This window comes from Gopherus flavomarginatus, chromosome 11 (assembly GCF_025201925.1).
Source record: "Gopherus flavomarginatus isolate rGopFla2 chromosome 11, rGopFla2.mat.asm, whole genome shotgun sequence".
Classification (NCBI taxonomy): Eukaryota; Metazoa; Chordata; order Testudines; family Testudinidae; genus Gopherus; species Gopherus flavomarginatus.
In genome coordinates, this window is record NC_066627.1 from 39,118,520 (window position 1) to 39,145,057 (window position 26,538).

General features: G+C 39.7%; 1 protein-coding gene across 3 annotated transcripts in view; it reads left to right on the plus strand.

Annotated features, from left to right (window-relative positions):
• DOK5 (docking protein 5) overlaps positions 1-26,538 on the plus strand; it is an 88,176-nt gene that overhangs the window by 44,288 nt on the left and 17,350 nt on the right. For 2 of the 3 annotated variants that reach the window (XM_050918219.1, XM_050918222.1), the window contains exons 2-6: positions 262-369; positions 18,604-18,718; positions 18,798-18,938; positions 21,523-21,712; positions 23,058-23,193. In XM_050918219.1, the coding sequence (XP_050774176.1) occupies positions 262-369; positions 18,604-18,718; positions 18,798-18,938; positions 21,523-21,712; positions 23,058-23,193 (690 nt within the window). The remainder of the gene's footprint in view (positions 1-261; positions 370-18,603; positions 18,719-18,797; positions 18,939-21,522; positions 21,713-23,057; positions 23,194-26,538) is intronic. The other variant, XM_050918221.1, reaches the window with a different exon arrangement.

Sequence of the window (26,538 nt, forward strand, 5' to 3'; positions counted from 1 at the left end):
CATTGTATTCTGAAATCAGGCCAGTGATGATTTTTTCCCCCTGGATCTGTCTTCAAAACCCTCATTTTCTTTCTTCTGATTTAAGCAAGCCTATCTAAGATCCATGGTGGAAAGAATGTTTTTATTTTTACCGTAAGCAACAACTAGTTTGTGACTTATAAATAATTTACATGCAGAAGTATCAAAAAGAAAACATTTTATGCAAATACCGGTGATATTCAAGTCATTGGAGATGCCAAGCTTACTCTTTTGTGCTTCCAGATTTATCAGAGATGCTGGTTAGTTTTCAAGAAAGCTTCAAGCAAAGGGCCAAAACGACTGGAGAAGTTTTCAGATGAGCGTGCTGCCTATTTTAGGTGCTATCACAAGGTAAGATTTGGCCATATGTAAACTTACCCCGATTCCCATTGAATTAAGAATTCTACACTGCTCCCACAGATGTTTAGAGGCCAGAGATGCTTAGCTTTGCTGCTACTTCAAAGACAAGCTCTCCAGTGAAATTTATAGATTTTGTAACGTGTGTAGTTTGACAACTCATCTACTATGAATATAAGTGTAAATAATCAAGATACTCAAAATCCTGGGCTCACTTTTGTGTCTGTCTTAACTCTGTTGCACTTATGAGCCGTAAAGCTGGTTGAAAAGTTGGAAAAAAATTCATGAAAGTTTGTCCCCTCTTTTTCAACATTGAAAACATGTGATTAAGTTCCTTTATGAATCAATGCCAGAGTTTATTATTAGCATGGTAAGAATAGTGAGCTAAATACGGTTCAGACATATAAAAAGATAAGACCCAAGTCTCATTTACGCTAAGGCCACTTAAAGGTCCCTTTGCACTGTCAAAGGTGTAAGTGTGAGTAAGTTAATATTTACACCTACTGTATTTTAAGACCCATTTGCACTGCTAAATGAGTGTAAAATGGCCTTAATGTAAACAAAAATCAGGCCCAGAGTGCTTGTCTTGGAAAGTGGAGTCTAAAGCATAATTGCCATAACCATGACCCTACCGCTAGGTTTTTTTTAGACACAAGTTTCAGTTGATCTTGTAATGGTCTATATTGGCAGGGATTGTTTGTGCAAACTCTTGGTAACATAAAGGACCACATTCATCCTTAATCTAACTCGGCTGAAGTTAGTGAATTTGGCTCCGTGTTAATATGAAGGCCCTTGTTAGATGCTTTTCAGACCAATGAACTTCCTTAATTTTTCTAATCACTTCTCTCTAGAGAGCTCTGCTCATCTCAGTTCATTTGAACATTTACATGAGTAATTCCCTTGGGCATGGAGTTGAAAATAATATGCTTTAATTTATAATCTTTGCTGGTAAAAGCTTAATACGTTTGAAAATCAGAAATTATGTGCATAACCTCCAAGGTGCCTGAGACTGCAGATGAGCTTCTGAGGCTGATCCTCTCTTATCCAGTTTGTGAGACACATAGGAGGAAATCATGAGGGAATACTGGATCTGAATTCTCTCCTATTTGCCTCTAGCTGTATCTATGCTCAACATAATTTATAAGGGATTGGTCATAAAACCCCAGGGCTATTTGTAGTACGTCATGCCCAGAAAAAGGAGTTCATTCAAATTTATATTAAGCAATTTGCAAAAGCAATGAAAAGTGAATAATTTTCCATTTGATCTGTGTGGGGATTACACAGTATATATTTTTAGAGTAGATACATTTTAGCTCTGTGTGGAATATGTAACCTCTATGATGGTGCAGTTCTGACAATTACTGATGCAAATTTAATCTCTTATAATATTAATACAGAGCATCAGCCATATATACACCATTGCCTGAAAGATTTTGAATTTAAGACTGGATTTGAGATCCAAGAGGAACCAAAATGCTTAAGGCTAAATTTTCTTCTCTTCTTAAGAGGATATCCATTTTTACATTTGCAAGTTTATTACATATGCAATCCAGACATCAGTTTCTGCAACTGGATCTGCACAAGTGGACCACTATACCACAGGGCTACCACTAGCTTCAGAGGGATTCCATGAAGGCATAGGGATCCAGCCACATAAATCAAGTTGCAAGATATGGCCTAATGTCAAGTAACTGAATTATGGATGTAATTGGGAGCTCAGACAGCTAGTGTGGCATTTACAATAGCTCTCAGTATAGGCCACACTTTGCTCCCAGTCACTTAAATGGTAAAACTCCCACTGATTTCAATAGGAGCAGAATTCAGCCAGTTCTGAGTACTTATGAAAATCTTACCCTTAATCAGCTAAATTTTATACCCGGAAATAGTTGCAGGCACAAAATAAACACTAGACATGGTTGAAAGTTTTTTTTTTTCTTTTTCTTTTGTTTTTTTTTTTTAAATTTTTAAGTAAAAATAACATCTAAAAATGTTAATGGAAAATATTTTGAGTTGTTTAGAAATGTTTTGGTTTAAAAAAAACCAACAACCCAAAAGCAAGCCCCAATCCCAACATTCCCCCCCCCCCCAAAACGAAACGTTTCTAAGGAAATAATACATCTTCATGTAACTTTAAAATAAAAAAATGTGCAACATATACTTCTGAAAGCTACATTAGTTCTATCTAGAACTACATTTTATGATTTTTTTGGAGTTGTGCGAAAGATTTGACTCAGACACTGAATACACTTGAAATCTGTTTAGGTTTGAGCTTGACCCGCACTCCTAGATCAACCGCCATCCTTTCAAACCTCTATGTACATGCGCTTCCCGTTCAAGATTTTTGGAAACTGTTCTTGGTCTTTCTGGGTATTCACAAACATTTTGGTATGGTTGCTCATGCTGCATTTTGAGTTCAAGCCCAAATGTGTCAAGCTAAATGGTATATTCCAGTCAGTTGACTCTCATCCACAGGCCAAGCAGCCAGTTAGCCAGGACTGTCCTTTTATTCCCCCAGAAAGCCCAATTCCTAGTCACCTGATGCTTCGTCAGGTGACTTCACTCGCTGCTTCTACATGGGGTGACCACCACCAGACCAAATCTGATACAGGTTCAGTTGAGGCCTCAACCCTCTTAATGGGCCAGCTCATCCTGTGACAGATTAATAGTCCCACTTCTGGTACTGGCCAATCCATGAGAATTTAAGCAAACCTATGGTGCACAAGCCATGCTTTCCCATTGAGATTCTGCCATGGGAAATCCAGGTTATTCCAACAAAAACTTTTCAAACTTCAGAGCCTGTTAACCAGACCTGCCCCAGTTTCCAGATATGTAAGACTCAGATGTCTAAATACAGGGAAAGCAAAGCCACAAAGAATCCATGCAAGGTATTCTGCAGTTTCCTTCACAAAATGGAGTAGTATTACAGGATGTCTCCATATGGGGGACCACAATGGACAAGAATTTGTAGGTGAGCCATGCATGTGGCCAGTGGAGCTCGATATTGTAAATATGTTGGTCAACAAGCCTGGGAGTGGATGTCCTCATGTCCAGTAGAAGTGTGTTCACAAGAAGCTAGTTTGCCCCCATGGTTTAGATGTAAACTGTCTGGCACAGGGTCTGTCTCTAACTATAAGTTTGTGCAGTGCCTTGTATGACAGGACTCTGATTTGAAGCAGTGCCCTAAATGCACTACTGCAATGCAAATTAGTCACAATAATAATGATTTATATCCAGAATATTTGTGCTGCAGTATGTACGTTTTCATCAGAAATCATTTGTAATCTAGAGTAAATGTTTTAATTACTGATTTCATTCACTATACCAACAGTGAATCTGGAAGTGTATTCTCTCAGTGCCCCTCACCAAACAGTCAGTGTCGTCATTATAATTTACTACTTCTCCATGTTTATCATTCTTCTGTGCACTCGTAAAAATGAAAAATAAACAATGCTTATCAAACAGTATTGTTTAAATTTAATTATGCACCAGGATGAGCTATAGTACTAGTATTTCCCCTTAGCTGTGGTAACAGAGTCTGTGGCGTAGCAGTATCCACATTTTTCATTGGGAGAGAAATTTGACATGGAGAGAGGGTGTTTTCCATCTGTAGCATAACTTATTAATTTACAAAATGTCCACAAGTCCTGTTTACTAGGCCTGGTTGGGAATTTTCTGACAAATCTTTTTGTTGAAAAATACCATTTTATTTAACTGTTTGTAGGAAAGGGTCAGTTTTGACAAAATTTTCAACACAAAACAACAAAATTGGAGGAAAGAAGTAACAAAACTTTGACAATTCTGATTTGACATTTTTGAAACACAAAGTTGCAGTTTTCCAAGTTGAAATTACTTTTCCTTTGAAATTGATGCTAGCTCTAATATAATAATAATTAATAAATTGAAATCTAAATGAAACTTCTCAAAATTACTAAAAGAAAATGTTTTGATTTGACCTAGCTAGATTTTTTTCGTGTTTGTGAAAATTTTTCAAATTTTCAACCAATTCAGGATGGGAAATTCTTTTGGTATCTCAAAAATTCTCATGGGACAAGAAAACCATTTCCAACTCAGCTCGACTAGTGTGTCCAACCTGTAGCCAAAATAACGGCAGCTCCTTTTTCTGCCCCTTACTCTTGACAACCCATCTAGTTTTAGCTGGGAAATCCCTTGTCCTCAAATCACTACCCCTGTTTGCATGAAGTTTCATGTGCTCAATGTTAAGCACAGGCTAGTTCAGATGGCCCTGGATGTTTACCTTTCTCCGACAGGTGACTGAAGACTTTTAGGCCAAAGTTAGAATTTTTGAAAAAATGTGAACCACTCTATAAGCTGGTCAAAATAGCAAAAACGTATCACAAAATGATCTTTTTTTTTTACTGTTTTCACCAGAAATATGAAAATTTTCCACCAGCTCTGCCTCATCCAGACACTCTGCAATACAAAGGAACTCCTCAGTGAGATGTGTCCCTAATCAATGTCCATCAGAGCTGAATTCTGTGCTAGTGTCCATCCAAGCAAAAGAGATTGTCTAATCTCGTGGTTCTGAAACTAGGGCCACTGCTTGTTCAGGGAAAGTCCCTGGCGGGCCAGGCCGGTTTGTGTACCTGCCGCATCTGCAGATTCAGCCGATCACGGCTCCCTCTGGCCATGGTTCACTGCTCCAGGCCAATGGGGGCTGCAGGCAGGGTAGCCAGCACATCTCTCGGCCCGTGCCGCTTCCTGCAGCCCCCATTGGCCTGGAGCGGCGAACCGTGGCCAGTGGGAGCAGAGATCGGCTGAACCTGCAGACACGGCAGGTAAACAAACCGCAGGCCAGGGGCTTTTCCTGAACAAGCGGCAGCCCTAGTTTAAGAACCACTAGTCTAATCCACAGTGTAGCTTGAATGATTATCTGAACCTGGCTGGTTGTGAGATCTACCTTTCATTCTTTCTACTGAGGTTATCAAATTATTGATGGGAGTATTGAGTAACATGCATTCAGTTGCTATTTCTACCATCAGAGTATATTTTATAGGACATTTCTGAGAGTTTTGTAGAACTGTCTCTCTTGTAGTCTATGGCATCAGAACAAAGGCTATCGTAGCCACAAAAAGTAGTACCTAAAGTTTGGAGGATTATTTGGGCCAACTTGTCAGCTATACTCAAACCTCCCTCTCCCATCCACCCTCATGTATCATGGAAAAACTTTTTTTTTCCTGCATCCTCTCACTTAGGTGCTGGGCATATATCCATATTGTGAATGCAAATTTTGAAGGTGATTGCTCAGAAACGGAGTTTAGTCTTTCTGATGTTACGTGCTATGATGTCATAGTTACCAAGAAGAATGGTGACATTGTCTGTCTAGATGAGTCAGGGCCTGAGGGCTACTTTGTAAATGTGTGAAATTCCAATCTGGGATATAATCTGTGTCATAATAATAACAATTAATAATAGTAATATTAACTAAATCTAATAGAGTGAAGAGAAAAATAGCCACATCATCATTATTCCTTTATTTGACTCATGAGCTGATTCTAGGAACAGCATGGCTAATAATTCAAAACCAATTTTATGTGGCAGAAATTTCAGCTAATATTCCCTCTGGTCAGTTTTTCACTATGTATATCATTAGAGTAATGTGGCTTCGGTGATGTATTGTACTAAGGCATCATCTTTATGCTCTGTTGCTTTGATGTATGAGACTAACATGGAATCGTGGCACTCTGCCTTTATTGATATATAGTCACACTGGTCAGCAAGAATGGGTCTAAGTGTATGGTAATAGCTTTGTATTCTTTTCTGTTAATATTCTCATAAAATACCCATGGGAAAGAAGGTTGCTTTTAAATAGCTATAACAAAGGCAGCATTGCTACAAAAAATGAGAAAGCAGCCCCACCCCTTTACTATGTCTGGTGTCACTGTGCCGAGAGATTGTGCTAATGAATCCAGGGGAATGAGGTCCAGCTCGACAAATGATACTGTAACTCCACTTTTGCATTAATAACATTTAAGAATTTTGGTTATTAACCTCCCTCTTGGCCCTGAAAAATGACTCTCAAATGCTGATGAAGGCAGTATCAAATCTCGTAACAGCAGGAGCCTCTGCTCGCCTTATATATCATTCTACAGGAAAAGTTTTACACTATTACACTATTATAAGTGGGGAGGAGGGAGGAAAAATGGTGAAAACAGCCAGTGTTTCTGTAGTACCTGCTTCTTCACTGAAGTGTTGAGTCTTTTCTTCTTCTTCTTCTTCTTTTTTTAAATGATAGATTTAACTGCAGGTGTTACTTTTAATTTATTGTGATAGGACGGGGCTCTTTCTTAGCATCTGCTTTCATAACATTGTTATACCAGTAGTCCTGGATCTGAGGTCAGACTCTCAATTTCTGTGGTCTGAGAACTCTTTTGAGTTCTGCTTGGTGGGCTGCTTTACTATGTCACCCCTTAGGGTTTTGGTCTGTAGGGTCTAGAATGGTGTCATCACATCGAGGTATCTGAGACTGCTGATCACGGACCCACGATATCTATATTCTGCTTTGCATATCTGAACAGTCAGTTCAGATGAGTTTGCTTTGCTTTTCTGAATGGTTCACCCAGGTTTAACCCAGATTGGAATTCTGAGATCAACTCTGCCGCCTCTATGGCACTCCAGTGGTGTATGGGGCTGTAAAGGAACTGAAAGGGTCTGGGTGAGATCCTCTATTGTAGAAGTAGCATAGGGATGACACAAGCTCCCTTATAGTGTCTCACCCCCACAAGCTCCAGTATAAGATGCAAGGCAAGGATTGGGTTGAGCGTGGGAGGAGGCATAGCCATAGTGTTTGGCACTGTGGAGACACTGAGATGCAGTCAGTCCATAGGCAGCCTGGAGGATGCTCTCACTTATGCTGAATGCTGTTTTGGCTGCCTTGCAAACTTGGTAGGGTAAAGCCACCTTTCCTCCCACGCTCTGTGGCCTGTAACTTCTGTGTTGTGTCTCTGATGCAACACAGATTTGGACCTTTATTTTAAGTATGCATCAGGCCACTTCCTAAATGTGAAAAATATGCTGGTAAGTCAAATACAAATAAATGGAGAGTATATCATTTATTGATGTAAGTTGTGATTAATTTCAGACTGACAGTACAGAAGCCAGCATGAATTTCAACTTCAAGACTGACTTCCCCAATCAGTGCAAATGCACAACCAAATAACTGGGAGCATTTACATATGCAATCAGAGAGATTATGCACACCTAATTTATCTGAATCAGGCCTTTAAACATACATATGTTTGTTTTATTTAAAGAATATCCTGAAAAATATGAAAGTGTGTGTGTGTGGGGGGGGACTAGATGTTTTAAAATTAATCACGTTCACCCAAGATCACGGAAGAACATGTAGCGTGGCTTATGGGAAATCCTGAAAAACCTAAAATCTTCACAGCATTTTCAAATTAGTTGTAAAAGGCTTTTTACATTTTTCTTTCTTTTATTTTTTTTTTAAAACAACACCTCTGACCCCTCCTCCAGCCAGTCCCCTAAATGTTAAAAGTCTTTTACTGGACACACACAAAGAGGGAAATTTAGTTATAGATTATTGTTTTCATGCATAGCCCTGCTCATTATGCCTAGTGATTTGGGGCTAGATTCATAAAGTTATTTAGGCACTTAACTGCCTCTTTAGATGCCAAAGTCCAACATTTAGGCTCCACGGACATTCATCAAACCACTGCTCAGGTGCCACCTAATCTTGTAGATGCCTTACTCCCCATAGATGCTTAAGTTTCCACTGATGGGCACACACAAAGACCTGATGCTGCCCTGCAGCTAATGAGCTACTTGGAGCCCTAGCTTCATGCCCAGAGCTTGGTGGGATTCCCAAGCTAGGCATTCCCCTGCCTGCGGTGCCCAATCTGGTAGTCATTCTCAATGCACGCTATCTTGCTCAAAAGACAGGAGCAAACAGATGGGGAATTTGGGGGACTGCTGTAAGCATACATGTCCTGCAGAATATCCAATAGCCCAGTGGTTAGTGTAGGTGACTCAGATTCCATCCTCCCTGTCTAACTTGATGTAGGACTTAAAGACCAGGTCTCCCATGAGGGTGCCCAGACATGGGTCATTCTCAGTCTCTCCTTTTGAAGCTGTTCCACATTGTATAAATTTAAATTTTCATTGGAGTAGCTATAGAGTCAATCTCTCTCTTTCTCCCCGTCCCTCCATGGCCTAATGAATATTTATGCATGGAAAGTGGGAAAGCTTCAACAGAAGAGAGTAAGAGAGACCCGCCTCAGAGCAGCCTCTAGTGTGGTGGTTGGGGAAACTCTCCAGGACGGTGGGAGACATAGATTAAAGTCCCTGCTCTTAATCAGGCACAGCAGGGATTTGAACTGGGTCTCCCACACCCTGGGTGAATTCTCAGTTCTTTGGACTATTCACTATTGGAGTCAGGTGGCATCTCTATGGTTTTTCATGAGAAAGGGCTGACCTGGAGAAAGTTCATGGATGAAAGTCCCAAGCAGAGATAGGCACCTTCTTCTGGCCTGTCAATCAGGACATGTCTACACAGTAGCTGGGAACCTGCTTCTCAGCTCCAGTAGACAGACTCACTAGCTCTGCTTGAGCAAATACAATAAAATAGCAGTGTAGACAGGGATAGCACAAGGGGCAGGGCTTGGGCTAGCCACCCAAATATGTATCCAGGGGATCTGGGCGGGTCTGTACTTGTGCAGCTAGCCTGAGCTGCTGCCTGTGCTATCCCCAGCTATGCTGCTATTTCTAGCATGTGAGCTTGAACAGAGCTAGCATGTGTCTGTGTATCCAAGCTGGGAAGCATGCTCCCAGTGTAGATGTTCCCACAGATGCTTAAATACCTTTGTGGGCCCCAAATCCACCCTCATCCTTGGCATTTCACTCCTGGCAGTTAGTTACTCACTCATCTTGCTGGCTTCTGAGAATCCCTCTTTGTCAGCTTCTAAAGATAGACTCAATTGTGGGCACAAATTTTGAGGACAGGACTGAGAATTTGCCAGCCCTGCACGTGGCTTAAAATACCTACAGCAGAGAATCATTAAAGATAGGAAAAACAGGTTTGCCTTTGGGTTGAAGATTCTAAAGATTAATGGTATGTGGGCTTTTTTCGTATGTGTGTGTTTGTATGTGCCCATGGTGATGGGCAAGGCATAATAGTTTCAGTAGATGTTAAGTTATGCCATACAAGCTCTCTACTAATTTCCTAGGGCCAGATTTTAGCTATCCCTTTTTTGAGTGCATAGGGGAGGGTTCAATAGTTCCATTACCAATCCAGGTTCCATGGAAGAGTCCTGTACTTAATAGATAAAAATCAATGCCTCGTTAAGGTAAAAGAACAACAAATCCTTTCGAAATAAGTAACTTTGTAAAATATTGGCCTATAAATAATATCAGTTTAACTTTGGAATCTTCTATTAGTTTTACAACATATAAAGGTTAAAAGGCTCTATGGATGTGATTTATTCAGGGCAAGGCTATAGATAGGTGACCTGTGTGAGAACAAAGTCGTTTGAAGCTTAAGAAATGGGCTGCAAATTTGTATATACAAAGCGAATTGACCACTTAATTCATGCAGTCCCACAAGAGAGAAAAAATAATTAGGATACGGGCTACAAAAGCTGGGCAGAAAATTGCCTTTTCGATAGCTGTCTTGTTTTCATTGGTAAACATAAATAAATCATCTACAAGTTATCATATGCAAAGAAGAGGGGGAGAATGTTGGAAGTTAAATTCTTGTTTCTCTAAATGTCTTTTGACTTTGCAACATACCAGAAACAGTCTTAATATTCCAATACTATACCAACTAATTGCATAATGCTGACAGTAATATACTGATTCCTCACGGGGATCTGAGTTTTAATCCAGTCGTATTAATTTTCCCTTGAAACAGCAGAAGTAATGTAAGCAGTCTTTCTGCCTAGTTACAAAATAATCCATTTGGAAAATTGAATTGTGTAATTTGTAATTGTTCTCCAAGCTCACTAATGCAAAACTATATTGGTAGCAAATTAAACATTTAAAGTATGACCACTCTGCTAATCACTGGTTGTTAAACATTTATTTTAATGAATACTATCACTAATTATAAATAAAGTGTCTGGTCTGAGACTTGAAAAAAGTTGGCAGGGCATTTTTAGCATCTTTATTGGACTGTCATACATCAAGATTTATCAGGCATATTATGGTGTATATAGTGTATATGTGCCATTCCTTACTGTGAAGTGACAAGTAGTATAAAGCTGACAGCCAGTGGTTATGTATCTCAAGCACAGCTCAAATGAACATGTGAGCCAAGGGACTAGTTCTGAGAGTGATAGAGTTGGTGATAAGTCCTAATAATTACAGTCTCAAAATTCAGTAGGTGGTTTTAACCATAATCCTTCTACAAGCCAGATTTGGAAGTGTTATGAAATGTAATATTTTTGTCAGATGTCAAACCATAACACACTTGTATCTTTGTGTGCATGCAGCTTTGCACATGCAGAGATGGAGGCTAATGGTTGATAATTTACCCCTTTCAGAAAGGTATGATATATTTGGCCCTCTAAACATTTAAAAACTGTTTATGCCCACAGGTGCTAGGATTGTTAGCAGGTGTTTGTGGCTGTAAAAGCAGGTGCAAGTAAGAGTACATATAATTTTTTTGCACCCATACATGGAAGCCGGAGTAGAGTTTCAGCTGCAAATGTACTCCTCCTAATTTTCTGTTAGAATACTGGCACTTAATTACTTACATATGAAATGTATATGGGTCAACACCAGAAGCACATTGTCAAGTAGTTCTGAAGCAGTTGAAACAGTTCATGGAGTTCAGGTACTGCTATTCATATGCATGAACGGGCTTTGGCAGGTTCGTTTTATAGGAAGAAGTATTCTGCCCTCCTCCCTCAAAAAGTCTTGAGGGAATAAAATAGAAAATAAAAAGACACTCCGAGGAATTTTAAATCTAACTCAGGGTAGGGTGAGTACATGCACACAAATCCACAGCCTATGCATATGCTGAGACAATATGCTGTGCAATTTGGGAGTGCACCTATTTTTGAAAATTGGGACTTAATTTTGAATTACTTGGTTTTTAGATGCCAGATTTTAGACCCATGGGCCTGATTTAAAAAAAAAAGCCAAATACCTATAACTTCACTAGCTGCAGACCCTTAATACTTTTAAAAAATTAAGCCCTAGTGGTGAACTGACCCAACTGAAGTCAATGGCAATAGAAAACCAATGGATTTCATACAGTGTGTAAGCTGGGCATTTACAAACAGAAGCCATGACAGATTTTACAATCACATGCAGTATTTTCCGGGACTATTATATTAACTTTATGAATATTATATGGATCACTGTGCACCAGGGATCATATTCTACTCCATGAGCAATGGTTACCAAAGCTCCTCCAGGAACTAAACACAATGGGGGTCATTACTGCAGTCTCTCGACTGTAAACTACTCCAGAGAAGTACTATCGCATAGGGTTGTTTTTGTGTATTGGTTTAAATATGTACCAGAGGCCCAAGGACAAAGAAAGACTTTTTGGTATAAAAGACTGAGTTTAACCTGCCAGAGGTGCCTTCATTTTTATTGAACAAATGGACACAACCTTTTATCCAAACCCTGCTGAAGGGTTGGTGGGACTTTGACTTGCCAGATTTGTGAAGTCATACGATGAAAAATTGCTATATTACAAATGCCTATCTGTATGTAGATTCACTGTTGCTGACAGGTCCTGTAGCATGTACACACCAGACAGATACAAAGGGAAATACTTAAGAATAACAATGGTACTTGACAGTGGAAACATACCAGCAGTAGAACAAAACAGGCCAGCTGACCAGGAGGGGCTTAAATAAAGAAACAGAGGAACTGGTGGCCAGAGAGGAAGAGGTAGGATGGGGCAGGAGAGCAAAAGGTCACAGAAGCTGGGTGAGGGGCTCCATGAGTGAGAAAGACCAGCTAGCATACTACAGCCTGTATGAGGAGGGAACACTTGGTTTTCCTGGACCCCGATGTTTCCCAAGAGCTCACAAGGGAAGTGTGAGCTAGAAAGTGTGGGACATTGCGGTTTCAGATGTTTGTTCTTTTGTATGATCCGTGCTCCCCTGTTCTTGACATGATTACGAATAAAAGAGTATAAAGATTTTGGATTGTGCAAAGTGTGTGTGTGTGTGCTGACTGCTCGACAACTACTTTTATGCCCTGAGGGTGTTAAACTGTAAACTAGGACCTTCATACTTTTTGTATAGAGTTAAGGGAAAGGAGTGTGTTTAATTAACTGGGGTATCTCGTAGGGTGTCACTGCTGGTCCTGGGGCTAAGGCAGGAGACTGAGCAGGTAGCAGACTGAGTCAGTACCCAGGAAGTATGCCAGATCAGCAAAGGGAGGAACCAGCGCAGCAGCTCTAGAAGTCTGACAAACCCCAGGGGATCCAGAGCCGAAGGCAGGACATTTGTCTGATTTTAAGTCCTGTTTTTGGAAAGGAGGCCATTTTGCAGAGTGTGCTGCTCCGCCCCATCTGGCATGACCTCACATACATGGTGCGGGTTGTGACAAAGTTCCTCCTCTACCTTGGTGGGTCCTGCGCTTATTGGCAGATTTGCTCACCTCAGTGATCTCCCTCCCGTGTCTGATCAGGAGTTGGGAGGTTTGGGGGAACCCAGGCCTGCCCTCTACTCCGGGTTCCAGCCCAGGGCCCTATGGATTTGCAGCTGTCTATAGTGCGTCTTGTAAGAGCTGCGTGACAGCTACACCTCCCTGGGCTACTTCCCGAAGGCCTCTTCCACACACCTTCTTTATCCTCACCACAGGACCTTCCTCCTGGTGTCTGATAATGCTTGTACTCCTTAGTCCTCCAGTAGCACACCCTCTCAGTCTCAGCTCCTTGTGTCTCTTTCTCACAGCTCCTCACACGCACTTCCTCTCCTCTGGCTCCTCCCCATCTGACTGGAGAGAGCTCCTTTTAAAACCCAGGTGCCCTGATTAGCCTGCCTTGATTGGCTGCAGGTGTTCTAATCAGCCTGTCTGCCTTAATTGGTTCTAGCAAGTTCCTGACTACTCTAGTGCAGACCCTGCTCTGGTCACTCAGGGAACAGAAAACTACTCACCCAGTGACCAGTATATTTGCCCTCTACCAGACTCCTGCACCCCACTGGCCTAGGTCTGTCACAGGGGTCACACCACTCCAGAAGTACTGCAATGTCTAGTATTCTGGGGATGCATCGGTGGCCACTCTACAGAACACAGAGGGTTAGATATCACTCACAGCAGTCCTAGGTAGTGCTTGCTAGGACCCGTGATGGCTTGTAACCACTGGAGTATATCAGTCATAGCCCTTGGAGAGACAGCAACACATGGAGACTAGACTTTTGATCAGAGCTGCTGGGGAGAACCTCTCTGAGTACCAGAAGGCTGCAAGCCTAAAGCCCTGGAAAGGAGAGAGTGGAACATGGGTCCCTGTTCAGTGAGAGTGATTGTTAGAGACCTAAGAGGGCATGGTTTGAGCAGATCACAGGTGCAGTTACCCTGAAACTGTGGCAAACATCCACAATTAGTGGCCACTTTTGAAAATGTTGGCCTTAATTTCTTTCTTAATTTCTCAGTTTTCCTATTTCTAAAAATGGGAGTTGGTACAGTAATTGTCATTATCTGAAAGAACTGCTCAGGATTAACTAATTAATGTTAGCACAGCACAAATCATGCATATGAAAATACATTTGCTGTGAAAGAATCTGAGTCAAGGAGAGTTAGTAAGATGCAGAAAAGAAAAATAATAGTAGTAACAATAATAAACAACACCAAGTAAGAAGGTGACACAAGTCACCCTCAAAGAAGCCAGGAAAAATTCAGACACAAATATTTCCAGTCATTTTCAGATTTCCTCATCAGCCATTCTCGCCAAAAAGCACAATACTAAAAATGTTAGCAGTCTGTCACTTTTCAACATAGATTGAGCATACATGTGCCAGACCATTTGCACCATCTGCCACACAAGTGTCAGCTGAAGGAAGACTGCTTGGATACCTGGGGATGATGATGATGGTTTATTGAGGATTTAGTAGCTCAGTTATCAAGAGATCTTTACACAGTTTCCCCCTCAGATACACAGGTGCAATTTTGAGCCTAAAGAACATGGATAACCCAATGGTAAAGTTAGATCTTAAAAGAAGGGGGTGTTCCCATGTTGGAATGTGTCTGTCTTCTTTGTCATCTCTTACATGTTCAGGAACAATTCCAAAAATAAAAATGTAGCTGTGAAGAATAAAAGGGAAACAGCAGAGACTTCTGCTGCACAGCTCAGGCTACATAAAATGGCAGCCTTGAAAGCAAAGCACGCAAGAAGTAAGTCTTCTGGCTGAAGAGTCTGGAAGTAGAGGATTGAAGAATTGATCAGGGTAGTAGAGGATTGAAGAGTGAAGGGATGTTGGTGGTTAGTACTTCACAACAAATCATTTGTGTCATGGTCCAAATGACACCCATAGCACTTGGTTTCTTCAAGTTATTTTTCTCATTGTGTTTATGAAGCCTTGCACCAAAGAAGAATTAGAGTTGAAGCCAGCTGGGAAGAGAAGGAATGATGTGCACATTATCATAGCTATTTGGACTAGGATCAGAGGTCAAAATTGTGGATTATACATCTATCACGGCACACAGGGTAATGTTTCCATTGCAGCCTGTTCAGATTTACAAAACCAAATATAATCAGAAAATGTTCATAGCTACAAGTAAAGGATTTCAGAAAGACCATACTGTGTGAAATGCCTCCTGCCTGAACTAAGTTTCCAGTGCAGTTTGCTCTAAAGTTTGGTAGCTGTTGATAAATTTTATCTATGGTGCTAATCTTTCTACATTTTTGTTTACTATGTAACTTCAGTTATAACTATGGGTTTTTTCTGCAGTATAATATCTCATTTAAATCTATGGCAAAGTTCCTACTGATTTCAATATTCCCAAGATTTGTCCTAAAGAGTGAAATTTACCCCATGCATGACCAGCAGAAGGCCCATCTGAAAGCCTTCAAAATAAACTTTCTGCCAACCACACCATTCTGTATTCCATATATTTTCCTCCTCTGATCTAATATTGGTGTGAAGAAGAGTTTGTTTTGTTGATTAGGATTAATGTTTCTTGATAACCGTTAAAGCAAAATTGGTTAGTATGGGCACTATGAAGGTAATCGTGATGAGAGATAGATAATAGTATAAATAGTCTTTGCTTTGTGATATAGTACGCTCATAAAGAGCAAATGTGAAAGGAAAAAGGAACCAAATGAAAACAAATGTTGCTGTTCAAGTGGATGAACTTTGGCATTTCAAGCATGAATTGAAGCGTACTAAATTACTATTGAAATCTATTGCTCTGCCTTTTGGATTACCACAGTAGTTCTTCATAACTGCGTGACCTTTGAGATGAATTGATAATGTCAGTAATTTTTTTATCCTCATCTTCAGTTGTATATTCTTCCCAAAATCCATAGTCATGATATGCTGAACAGCTGAAAACTCATGTTTAAATTTATACACAGTTCTCTCAAAAATCTTATTTACATAAAGAAGAATTCCATTTGAAACTTCTAAGAGCCTAGTCACCTGACTACAGTGCTTCTTGCTCCTTGCTAGGCCTGTGGAAGAGAGACTTTTGAACCTCCAATCTACCAATGTGTTTTAATGGTAAGCATGTGCTAAGTCCCATTTAAGATGATGAAGGCTGATATCTCGCATCCAATCTGCAGGCATTGAATTCTTCCATGGTAGCTCTGGTGTTGTACTTTGTGGCTTCAGCAAAAAGTTCTCTCAATGGCACACGATCCTCAGTAGAGGGGAACTACTACATATAAGTCCCTTGAGCAAAGTCCTTGCCATTTTGGATGCACTGCATGACACAAGATAGGGTTCCCCTCTCTTCTTTGTCAGTTCAGTTCCACTACTCAATAGATTTTTGAGTTTGTGGCCAGTTTGGTGGCTCCCAAAGTGTCACTGGAGGAATTACTAGTAGAAAGATTATGCAAATAAAGCTTTCTCTGCAACCATACTTTCCCTATTCACCAATAGATGGAGACAGAGAGCTTCTTCCTCTGGGACATGTCCATTATGTCCCATTATGAAACCCTTATCCACACTAAGTAGTACATTATTCTGCAGGTAATGCCATTGATTTGTAAGGTACTGCTCAGCATGAGTACAGATAGCAGAATCTGGCCTTTGTGAATGTATAGAGAATATTTGGAAACAGAAGACTTTATTCAGGAAAGCTTTTCTCTGGATGTGTCAAGTCTAATGTAAATCATTGAAAGAATGCATATACCAGCTTCTGGCAACAGTCTTTCTCCATGGTCTGGTCCTCTACCAACCACAAGATGAAGGCTACATTATTTCAGAGATGCCATATCAGTGAATTACGTTATTTCACCTTTTTGTGATCATGGATTCAAATTCTGTAGACAAAAAACACCCAGTAACATCAGTCTGGCGAAGGCCCAGTAACTGGAGTTGTGAAGGGAATTCTACGATGTAAAGCAATGCTATTCACATAGGCCTAAGCCCACTGGTAGGGAAGGAGCTATAATACCATCTCTGTGTGGCCACTAATCTTGCACAAATCTTGAACTGCCTCCATGTTGTGGTTGTAAACAATGCGGAGAACTAAAGCAGGCTTGACAACTTCAGGAAGTGGGCTCTTATTTTGGAGGCTGCTCACAATGCACCCATCACTTTGCTACTTTCCCCATTCTCCTTCAGAAGAGGTTAGCTTTCAAAGATTTTCCTCCTATAGAGCTGTGTTCTCTCTCTCTCCCTCCCTCCCTCTCTCTCTTGCCAGAAGGGAACATGCAATAGAACTGCTTTGAGGAGGAACTGGGTCAGATAGGGTCAGTTGGAACCTAAGGCTCATTAGGATATTTATCTCTCACTTTGTAAATAGATTGTAATGCTTTTAGTTTTTCAGTACTGTAAAGGATCAGCCCACAATGGTTAAAAAAACAAGTGAAATTTTCCACTGGGATGTAATGTTGCTCAATGTTACAATACCCTTTCAGTAATATTCAGAGAACTAGGAAAACCTGGACAATGATGGTGCAAGTTGTCTTTGGAGAGAACAGGTCTAGCAGCCACATCCTTCCTCTTTCTGATGAAATTACCAAAAAAATGTGGAGGGAGTGGCTGAAGTTCATGTTCAGATGGTTATTTTGGCAATGAAAATGTTGAGGTGTAAAGCCAAGATTTTTCCAAAACAGAAGCCTAAAAATGTAGTCTCCTAATTCCATATTTAGCCACTTCTCTGAGTGTTAATAGTGCAGAGCAACCAACAGTTACCACTGAGCCAAATTTTAAGCTCTTTTTTTGTCAAAATCTTAGTCCAGGCTGGAAAATAGGGCTCTTTGTGTAGAAATGTTAAAAATCACCTGTTGTCTGCTGAAGCTGTCTACTAGAGCTGGACAGAAAATGGGAGATTTCCACAGGGGAGGGAGAAATCAACTTTGCATTTAAAAAATGAAAACTGGAAAATCAAAACTTTTTCAGTTTTTATCAACCAAAGCCTGGAAATCTCTGGCTAAAAACTACTGAAAACCATATTTTTGGTTTTCAGGTTTTTGTATTTCTGACAAAAAAATGAAAATTTTCAAAGAATGTAGGACATAGGACTGGAAGGGTCCTCCTTGGTCATTGTGTCCAGCCCGCTGCTATTACAGGCCTACAAGGAAAGTGGACACTTCTGTTGAAAAACTAATTTTCCATCAAAAATAGTTTTAGGTGAAAAATTTCACCTACATTAGTGTTACTCTTCCATAGAGCAAGTCATAACAGAATCAGTTTCACCTGCTAAAAGTGAGTGGCTCAAGTGAAACCTTTTCTCTTGGTCTTGTTGCTACTTCTGCTGCGCCAGTTTGCTCTTTACCATGTACTTCATAATGATGTTTCCCCACTGGCGTGAATGCTGCTTCCTGAAGAGATGATTTCACCATCCTTGTGATTTAAATCCTGTTTTCACTGGGTTTCACTGGAGCTTGTGCACAGACAGAATGAGGCAGTGTGGAAGTGTCAATGTGACTACATCATTTAGAATCTTCAGGTTCATCTGAAAGCCTGATTTATCTCAAGATGGCTTTTCCTTATGTGTGCTCATAGGCTTATTCTTTTTGGGGTTTTTTCCCAGCTTGGCTTAATGCATTTCCTTTCTCTCCTCTGTTCAATAGTCATTATTCAAGGATTCTAATTAGAACTCCAAATTGCTCTTTTTCAGGTCACGGAACTCAATAATGTGAAGAATATATTACGACTGCCAAAAAACACGAAGAAACATGCCGTAGGCATTTATTTTAATGATGACACATCCAAAACCTTTGCTTGTGAATCAGGTGGGTAAACTGGCACAGTATATTAGAAAACACTGGAATGTAAATTGTGAAATTATAAACATATTGTACCTACACACAGATTTTCTGGGCATTTATACAGAACTCGAGGCGGATGAGTGGTGCAAAGTGCTGCAGATGGAATGCCTAGGAACTCAGATTAATGACATAAGCCTTGGAGAGCCTGACTTGTTGGCATCTGGTGTAGAAAGGGAGCAGAGTGGTATGTACAGAAATATTGAACTTTATAGCATTTAGAAAGTTTTAGAACATAATTCCTACCTGAGGGCATGGCTTAGTTACTGAAATGTTTGGGCTGTGCATAGAGAAACCAGAAATATACTCAAATTTTTACAATCTGGTGCAAAAATCAAACCAACAAACAAAAAAAACAAACCCCAAAACAAAACTAAAAACATGAATCTTGACTGTTATCAGCACTAACCTGTTCTGCTAATCTAACACTCTGATTTAGGATTTTAGAAATGTTCTAGTCAGATTTTTTAGACAAATTAGTTGCATTGTAATCTCTTTGGGGCAGGGAATGCTTTTTGGTTCTGCATTTGGAAGGAATCTAGCCAAATAAGGTCCCAGTTCATGACTGTGGCTTGTAGGCACAAATACAAATAATAAATAGTGCAATATAAATTATAATTGCATACATAATCTGAGCTCAATTACTTCACTTGCATATGGAAATCAGCTACTTGCATGCACACGTGGGCTTTCCATGATTTAATCAGTGCACACAATTTTATTAACTGCATGCAAAATACAGTTGTGAATGCCTTTTGTGTGCCCACATGCATATACCTTGAAAATACACTCTTTTTTGAGCAGCACAGGCTGGAATCTCTCCTCCTTTCAAGCAGCCCTAATTATTAGCTTATTTCCCCTCATGTCTGTATACTGGCCAAACACACACTCTCAGATGCCCATGTATGGTTAACATATTAGAATTTATAATTAACCCTCATCCCATTTCTGTTGCAAACTGCATCCAGGGACTTGCACTAAAAATATAATGGAGAATGCAATATCAGCTACATTTTTAACCATTCATTGAACCTAAAAGAGTTAATTTTGAAAGTTTAGCTTGTCTTTTCACCTGAAGAAAACCTGGAATTCCTTTAGTAGCATTTCTCTAAGCTTTTTTAAAACCAGATTTCAGAGTTAAAAATCTGAATCTGTGTTTCATTCCATTGTCTTTTCAGAGCAGGGGCGGCTCCAGGCCCCAGCACGCCAAGCGCATGCTTGGGGCGGCAAGCCACTGGGGGTGCTCTGCCAGTCGCCGCGAGGACAGCAGCCTGCTTGCTGTGCTTCGGGTGGCAAAATGCTTAGAGCCGCCCCTGTTTCGGAGACATTGTCTCCATTGTCCATTGCAATTCCATTGGCTTACACAGTTATACCATCACAGAACTAATGTAACAGAGTGGAGAATCAGATTCTAAAATACTATCCCGACTTTAAATTAAAGAACATATTAATTTTCAGATTTACTTGCCACTTTCCTCTATCAATTCTGATTGTTACTCATTCAATCCAAAATATGTGCACTAAGTCAAGTGAATTAAAAAAAGGTGATGAATGAGAAGAAACCAGTTTGACAAGTGGGTGAGTGGCTTTAGATAATTCCATGTCTGCGAGAAGTAGACTGAGGGAATCCTCTTTGCGAAATTGAGTTCTTAAGTGCTCATGAACATAGATTAGAGACTTATTAAATGCACAAACTTGCAATTTAACTATTCTTGTGATGCTTTTTATATACAACTATAATTATTAGAAGAGAAGTTCATTGCCATAGTTCTTCACAGTGACATACATGTCCTGAATATAAGGCCTGAGTAAATAGGCTTTGTCTGGGGGAATCAAAGCCTACTTGGGTAGAGAATGCTGAATCTTCTGTGCGATCCCAACCTGGGCCAGGGCACTGGAGTGTTTCCCAGCTCTTCCTAAAGTTCATGGGTAACAAGTTGTAGCCTACTGCAACCTTCCATATGACATGTTGTCAGTGAATTTGTGTAGGTCTAGATCCATTAGCAATGTCCCAGTCACTTCCCAGGCCATACCCGAGCTCACCTCCCTTCCAATCTCCTGCAGAGCAGACCACTGGGGAGTTTAGTTGTGCAGCATGCAGAGAGCTGTTAAATTCCACTGTGTGGCTTCTGTATGGTCTCCGATTCTTGCAGCCCCCCATATTGAACCTTGGCAGCTTGAACTTTCTCCCTTGGTGTTTGGAAGTTGAAGCTAGACAAATTCAGACTGGAAATAAAGTATAATTTTTTTTAATGATTGGAGAAATTAACCATTGGCACAATTTATCAAGTCTCATGGTGGATTTATCACTGATGATTTTTAAACCAAGGTGGGACTTTTTTTCCAAAAGATCTGCTCTAGGAATTATTTTTGGGAAATTCTATGGATTGTGTTATACAGAAGAGCGGACTAGAGAATCACAATGATCCCTTCTGACTTGGAATCCAGGATTCTATTAGGCCCTTTATGGATGAGTAATAAAATAGACCCTTGCCCCAGAGAGCTTCAAATCTCAGTTGCTTTAAAAAGTGATCACATAGATAACATTTTGTTGATTTTTAGAGACCATTGTTATGTACTGTTCTTATGGTACTGAAATGGCTTCACTCTGTATGCAGTATATATTTAAAATAAATGCAATCAATTGAGGCAAGTGAGTTTTTATTCTTGGTGTAATTGCTAAAAGTGGATATAAGACTTTGTAATTATAAATAAAGGAAAAATAGGAAAATCTTAGAGATTTTAGACCCAACCATTTGTTTTTCTTCCAGAGCGATTCAATGTGTATTTAATGCCATCCCCTAATTTAGAGGTGCATGGGGAATGTACCTTGCAGATAACATTTGAGCATATCTGTCTTTGGGATGTCCAGAATCCCAGAGTAAAACTCATCTCTTGGCCATTAAGTTCCCTCCGGCGGTATGGACGAGACCCAGCTTGGTTTACATTTGAAGCAGGGAGGTGAGTGCTTTGCTATGATACTATAAGCCATTTTCATAGAGAGATGATAGGGGGGCTAATTCTAGGTGGTACTAATGAGCTTCCCCACCTCATACTGAATTGAATGAGAGTGGAGATTGTTCAGAACCTTACAGAGGATGTTCCACACCTTGTTCACGTTTCATCCTTTTGATATGGATAGTTTTAAGTTGCTGCTTAAAAAAACACAAATTTTTGCACACTGATTCTACTTTTTACTGTGTAGTTATTTTTAATAAATACTGTAATGAGCCCGGAGAATTGAATGTACAAATTTAAAAAAATGGGGGCGGGGGAGAAATATTATACTCTGTCAGTAATTCGTACAAGACAAAGATTGACCCTTGGTCACTAATAGCCCCTACCTTAGCCATAATGGCATGAAGATTCAATCAGGAGTTACTAATGGATCTACTAGCTACATGTACAAGTGTTTTAAGTGGAAGGCAAACTCTGCTCTCAAAATTTTACTGGAGTTCTGTGCAATTAGGGAGAGCTAAATAGCGGAGTCAGGATCTGTCATGTAGATGCAAGAGGGAATTTTACCTTAAAGCATTGGCATTAGTGTTAAAATGCTATTTTCATTCCTATTAGACCCTTATGTTTTATGTTGAAATGGATGTTTCTCTATAGAGCAGAAAGAGCAACAATCTGAAGAGATATGGCATGGTGGCTTCACACAGGTCCCAGAGGAAATGTTGTGCTCTCCTAATGGGGCAAATCAATATAAGCCTAATTACTGACTTTCTCTGCAAATTTACATATTGGTCTCCTCAATTAAATAAAGTTCACATCCACCAGTGCATGTGGAGGTAACATTTCTCTTCTTAGTAACTCTTCTGATCTAAGAGACACTTCCCTATTTCTAACAACATCTTTAATAAATCTAAAGAGATACACAATCATTTAATTTAGTTCAGTAATGTAGATTCCAGACAGGGGCCTGAGTCTCACAGCTGAATCAAACCCTTTCAAGCGTACATAGTTAGAAACTGAAATACACCAAGGACTTGATTCTGTACATTGAGAAGCAATTATGTGCATAAGTAAATACTTCTCCATGAATATGGGTTGGAGAATCTGGCCCATATGTTAAGGATAATGATGAGTAATCATCATATCCTGTTCTAGTGGTTTGTAGATATGTTTATGAAGTTGTATCTAAATCCATGTGTTGTACTGCAAACAATCATTTGTTATTTTTATTACCTTTTGCTTTGATATCACTTTTTTTTTTTACAGCAGTAGTGCTGAAAATATACTTTACAAATCACCCCGAACAAATGAAAACCTCATATTTGGATCATTTCTGTTCTCGCTTTGGCAGGATGTGTGACACTGGGGAAGGACTATTCATCTTTCAGACAAGAGATGGGGAGGCGATCTATCAGAAGGTTCACTCAGCTGCTTTGGCCATAGCAGAACAACATGAGCGCTTATTACAGAGTGTGAAAAATTCAGTGGTATGGCTGTTAGTTGTGTTTGTCATCCAACACTCCACATTAACGAGTAACACAATCTGTAGACCACTTTCTTGAGCGTGTTCTTAATATTTGATTTACAGATATTAAATAGTTTGAGTGCATGATGATTTTCTTCTCTTCTAGTTAAGGTGGTAATGTGTTCAATTCTGATGGCATTTAGCACTTGGGGTTACTAAAGCAGGAAATAATGAGTTTTGCTTTTTTAAGCAACTGAAAGTAAAGACATTTCTGCTTTTATATTCCTTGATTGCATTATTTGTAAAACCATCAAGAGGTGTAAATTGCTATAGGAAAGATGGCTGGGTCCTGTAGGCACATGTTGTCTATTCTCATTAGCTTCCCATTATTAATCAGCAACTTGAGTAGTTTATTTGGAAGTGTTTCTCATCAATGTAATTCCAAAATATTGTGGCTGACTCATGGTTTTCCATTTATTAATTGATGTCTACACTTTAAGAATAATTTAGAAAGTGTCATGTGGTGTTAAGGGGAAACAAATACTGGTCTAGAGTCTCAAAGCATCTCAGCTTCCTGGGGCTGTAAAATGCTTTAATCATGTCTTCAGTCCTGTTTTTTGGCATTTACAAAATTAGAGAAAGTAGACATATACAGACCCAGTAACTGGCATACTGGATCAGACCGGTGGTATATTTCGGCTACTGTCCTGCCTCATATAGTGATCTGTGTAAAGTACGGCTCCCATCGTTGTAGCATCTGAGCACTTCACAATCTTGAGTGTATATGATCTTCACAACACCTCTGAGAGAAGGGGAAGTACAGTTTATCTCCATTTAACAGCTGGGGAACTGAGGTATAGAAAGACTAAGTACTTGCCAAAGATCATATAGGAAGTCTGTGACAGAACAGGAAACTGAACAGTAGTATCCTGAATCCCAGACGAGCACTCCAACCAGTTACAGATGTTTCAGAAGATATAAAGTTCTCTTAATCCCTTAACTGTGGGATAACTTGACCATATGGGAAATTTTCTCCTTATTCCAGACAGATAATGATTGATTTATACCCTAAAGGATAAGGGATTATACCCCTTATCAATACTTATCCTTCCTAATGTAAACATTGATGTTGTTATTATCCATATTAATGTCTAGTCCTTTTCAGAATTCTTCTAAGCTCCTGGTCTAAGGGATATATCGTGGCAGTGAGTCAGGCTGAATGTAATTGGTTGAGATAAAATGGAAATCGTCCTCTGAAATTTCATCCAAAGGTCGCCCTTTTTGGGGAAGATTAATATGTTGAATTAATATTTCCCCTCTGCCTCCCCCACTTTTTATCTTTTGTAGGTTTTTTTTGTTTTTCTGAATGTGGGCCAGGAATTGGAATCAGAATCACAAAAACAAAGCTAGGAAGGCTGTTCTCATAGTAATTCCAGCCCAACCAGAATGAGGAAATACAAGAAACCCTGAAAGGAAAAAGAATCTAACTGTTCTCTTAAGGCGTCAAGCCAAATTTTGCAGATTGGATAATTGAGTTAAACTTCAGTTAAGCACCCAGGCTAATAAATAATTCATTGGTGTAGTTTGTAAGGTATTTTGGGGGAGCTTGAATCTGCTATTATATAAAACAAAATTCAATGCTATATTTTTTTTTCACCTAAAAAGGTCCAGTGGTAAAACATTCACTTGTTTCCAGTCAATTTGTGGCTAATAGTGACACTTCACAGATATTGTTACCTTAGTAGCTTTCCTCGACTTTCTGCTTTCTATTCATTTCCTTAATCAGCATCTGTGATCACCGTGTAGGGTAGCAATATGGGGACGTTTTTACCAAGAAGTCATTCTTGAAGGCAAGATTCTGCTGTTGAATCCACATGGTGTTAGCTGGCTCCTTATATATTCACTGTCATAATGTCAATAGGACAGCCACATGTGTTGTCATGACGACAGAATACAGCATGCCAAACCTAAATGCAAAGGTAAAAACTCTGCTCCAAGTGCAGCCATTGGGATTTTAGCAATTTCCAATGCAGCCTTCAATTTATTAGGTGATATTTGGGTAGTACTTGTCAAGGACACACTTTGCTTTTCTGCCTGTAGAAACGCATTGACCTGAGGTGCAAAATCAGTAGCAAATGAAGTTTTATGCTGTTCTTCCTCTCAATGCAGTATCCTCTACTGATATATTTCTTAGAACTGCGTAGATGACTTTTTGATGGTTGAAACAATGGGTTATTTTCAAGTCTTCAGGAGCAATATCAGTCTTTCATCAAAGGGGGAATAAAATAGTGATAATTATTTTGTTTATCCTGAATTAGCAGCTATTTTACTAGTGTAACAAAACCACTCAACAAAACAGATTAAAAATAGCCTGGCATGGGTCATACATACCTTGGAAGCAAGGACTGGCTGCAGTCCACTACTGTTGGAAGAGGCTGAGTAACATGTGTTGTCTATTCAATCGTAGCTATTTTCAAAGACGGTATAAAGTCTGTGGTAACTTTTTCCTATTGAAGTGAATAGCGTTTTCAGGCCACTTCATATCTGGTGTTTTTACAGAAGTGTAAATGGCAGCCTTATTGTGCAATATGGTATCTGAAGAGTCACTTCAATTGATTCTTAAAATACTAAACTGCACTATAAAATCGTCACCTCAATCACTTCACAAAGATACAGCTGCCATAAATTTCAGTGGGGAGCAGCTGCAACAGATCTAAACTCCATTTTACTTGAACTAGGTCCAACTATAACTTCTAAAAATAATACAGTCAATCCTAGAATGCTAACCTGATGATAACAACATACTCTTCTTTTCAATTTAAAGGCATATCATTTAGTATTGGCATACAAAGATGAGCCCATCTGGATACAGACTTGAGACCAACCGGAAATTCAGATCTTGGGTTTTTAGTGTAGCCTGTCACAGAGGTGGCTCTGAAATATGACTCTGGGTCTAGGTTCAGATTCCAACCTTCATCCTAGAGTTCAGAGGCATCCAGATTAAGGTTTTTTGGTTGTCTTGTTAGATCTGAGAGAATACTTCATACTAGGTAATCTATTTGATGAATTTCACCTCTTTTGCTGATCACAAAACATGTTCAACTACATCATGAAATTCTCATTTTTATTTATAGAAAGCGTACCTGGAAGGGTAGAATATGTAGATTAACATTCGTTTTAGAACTCAAATATTCACAGAAAATGTTGTTCGCTTTTTACTCATCTCTAAGATCCATATCTAATCATTGGCTCATGTACTCCAATCTGGCTGAGTTGTGCTTAGCACGAGACTGGTGGAAGGTTGGCAGAAGTGACATTAAGCTACCCACATGCTCCCCTATTCTGGGACTGACAAGGAATCTGGCTA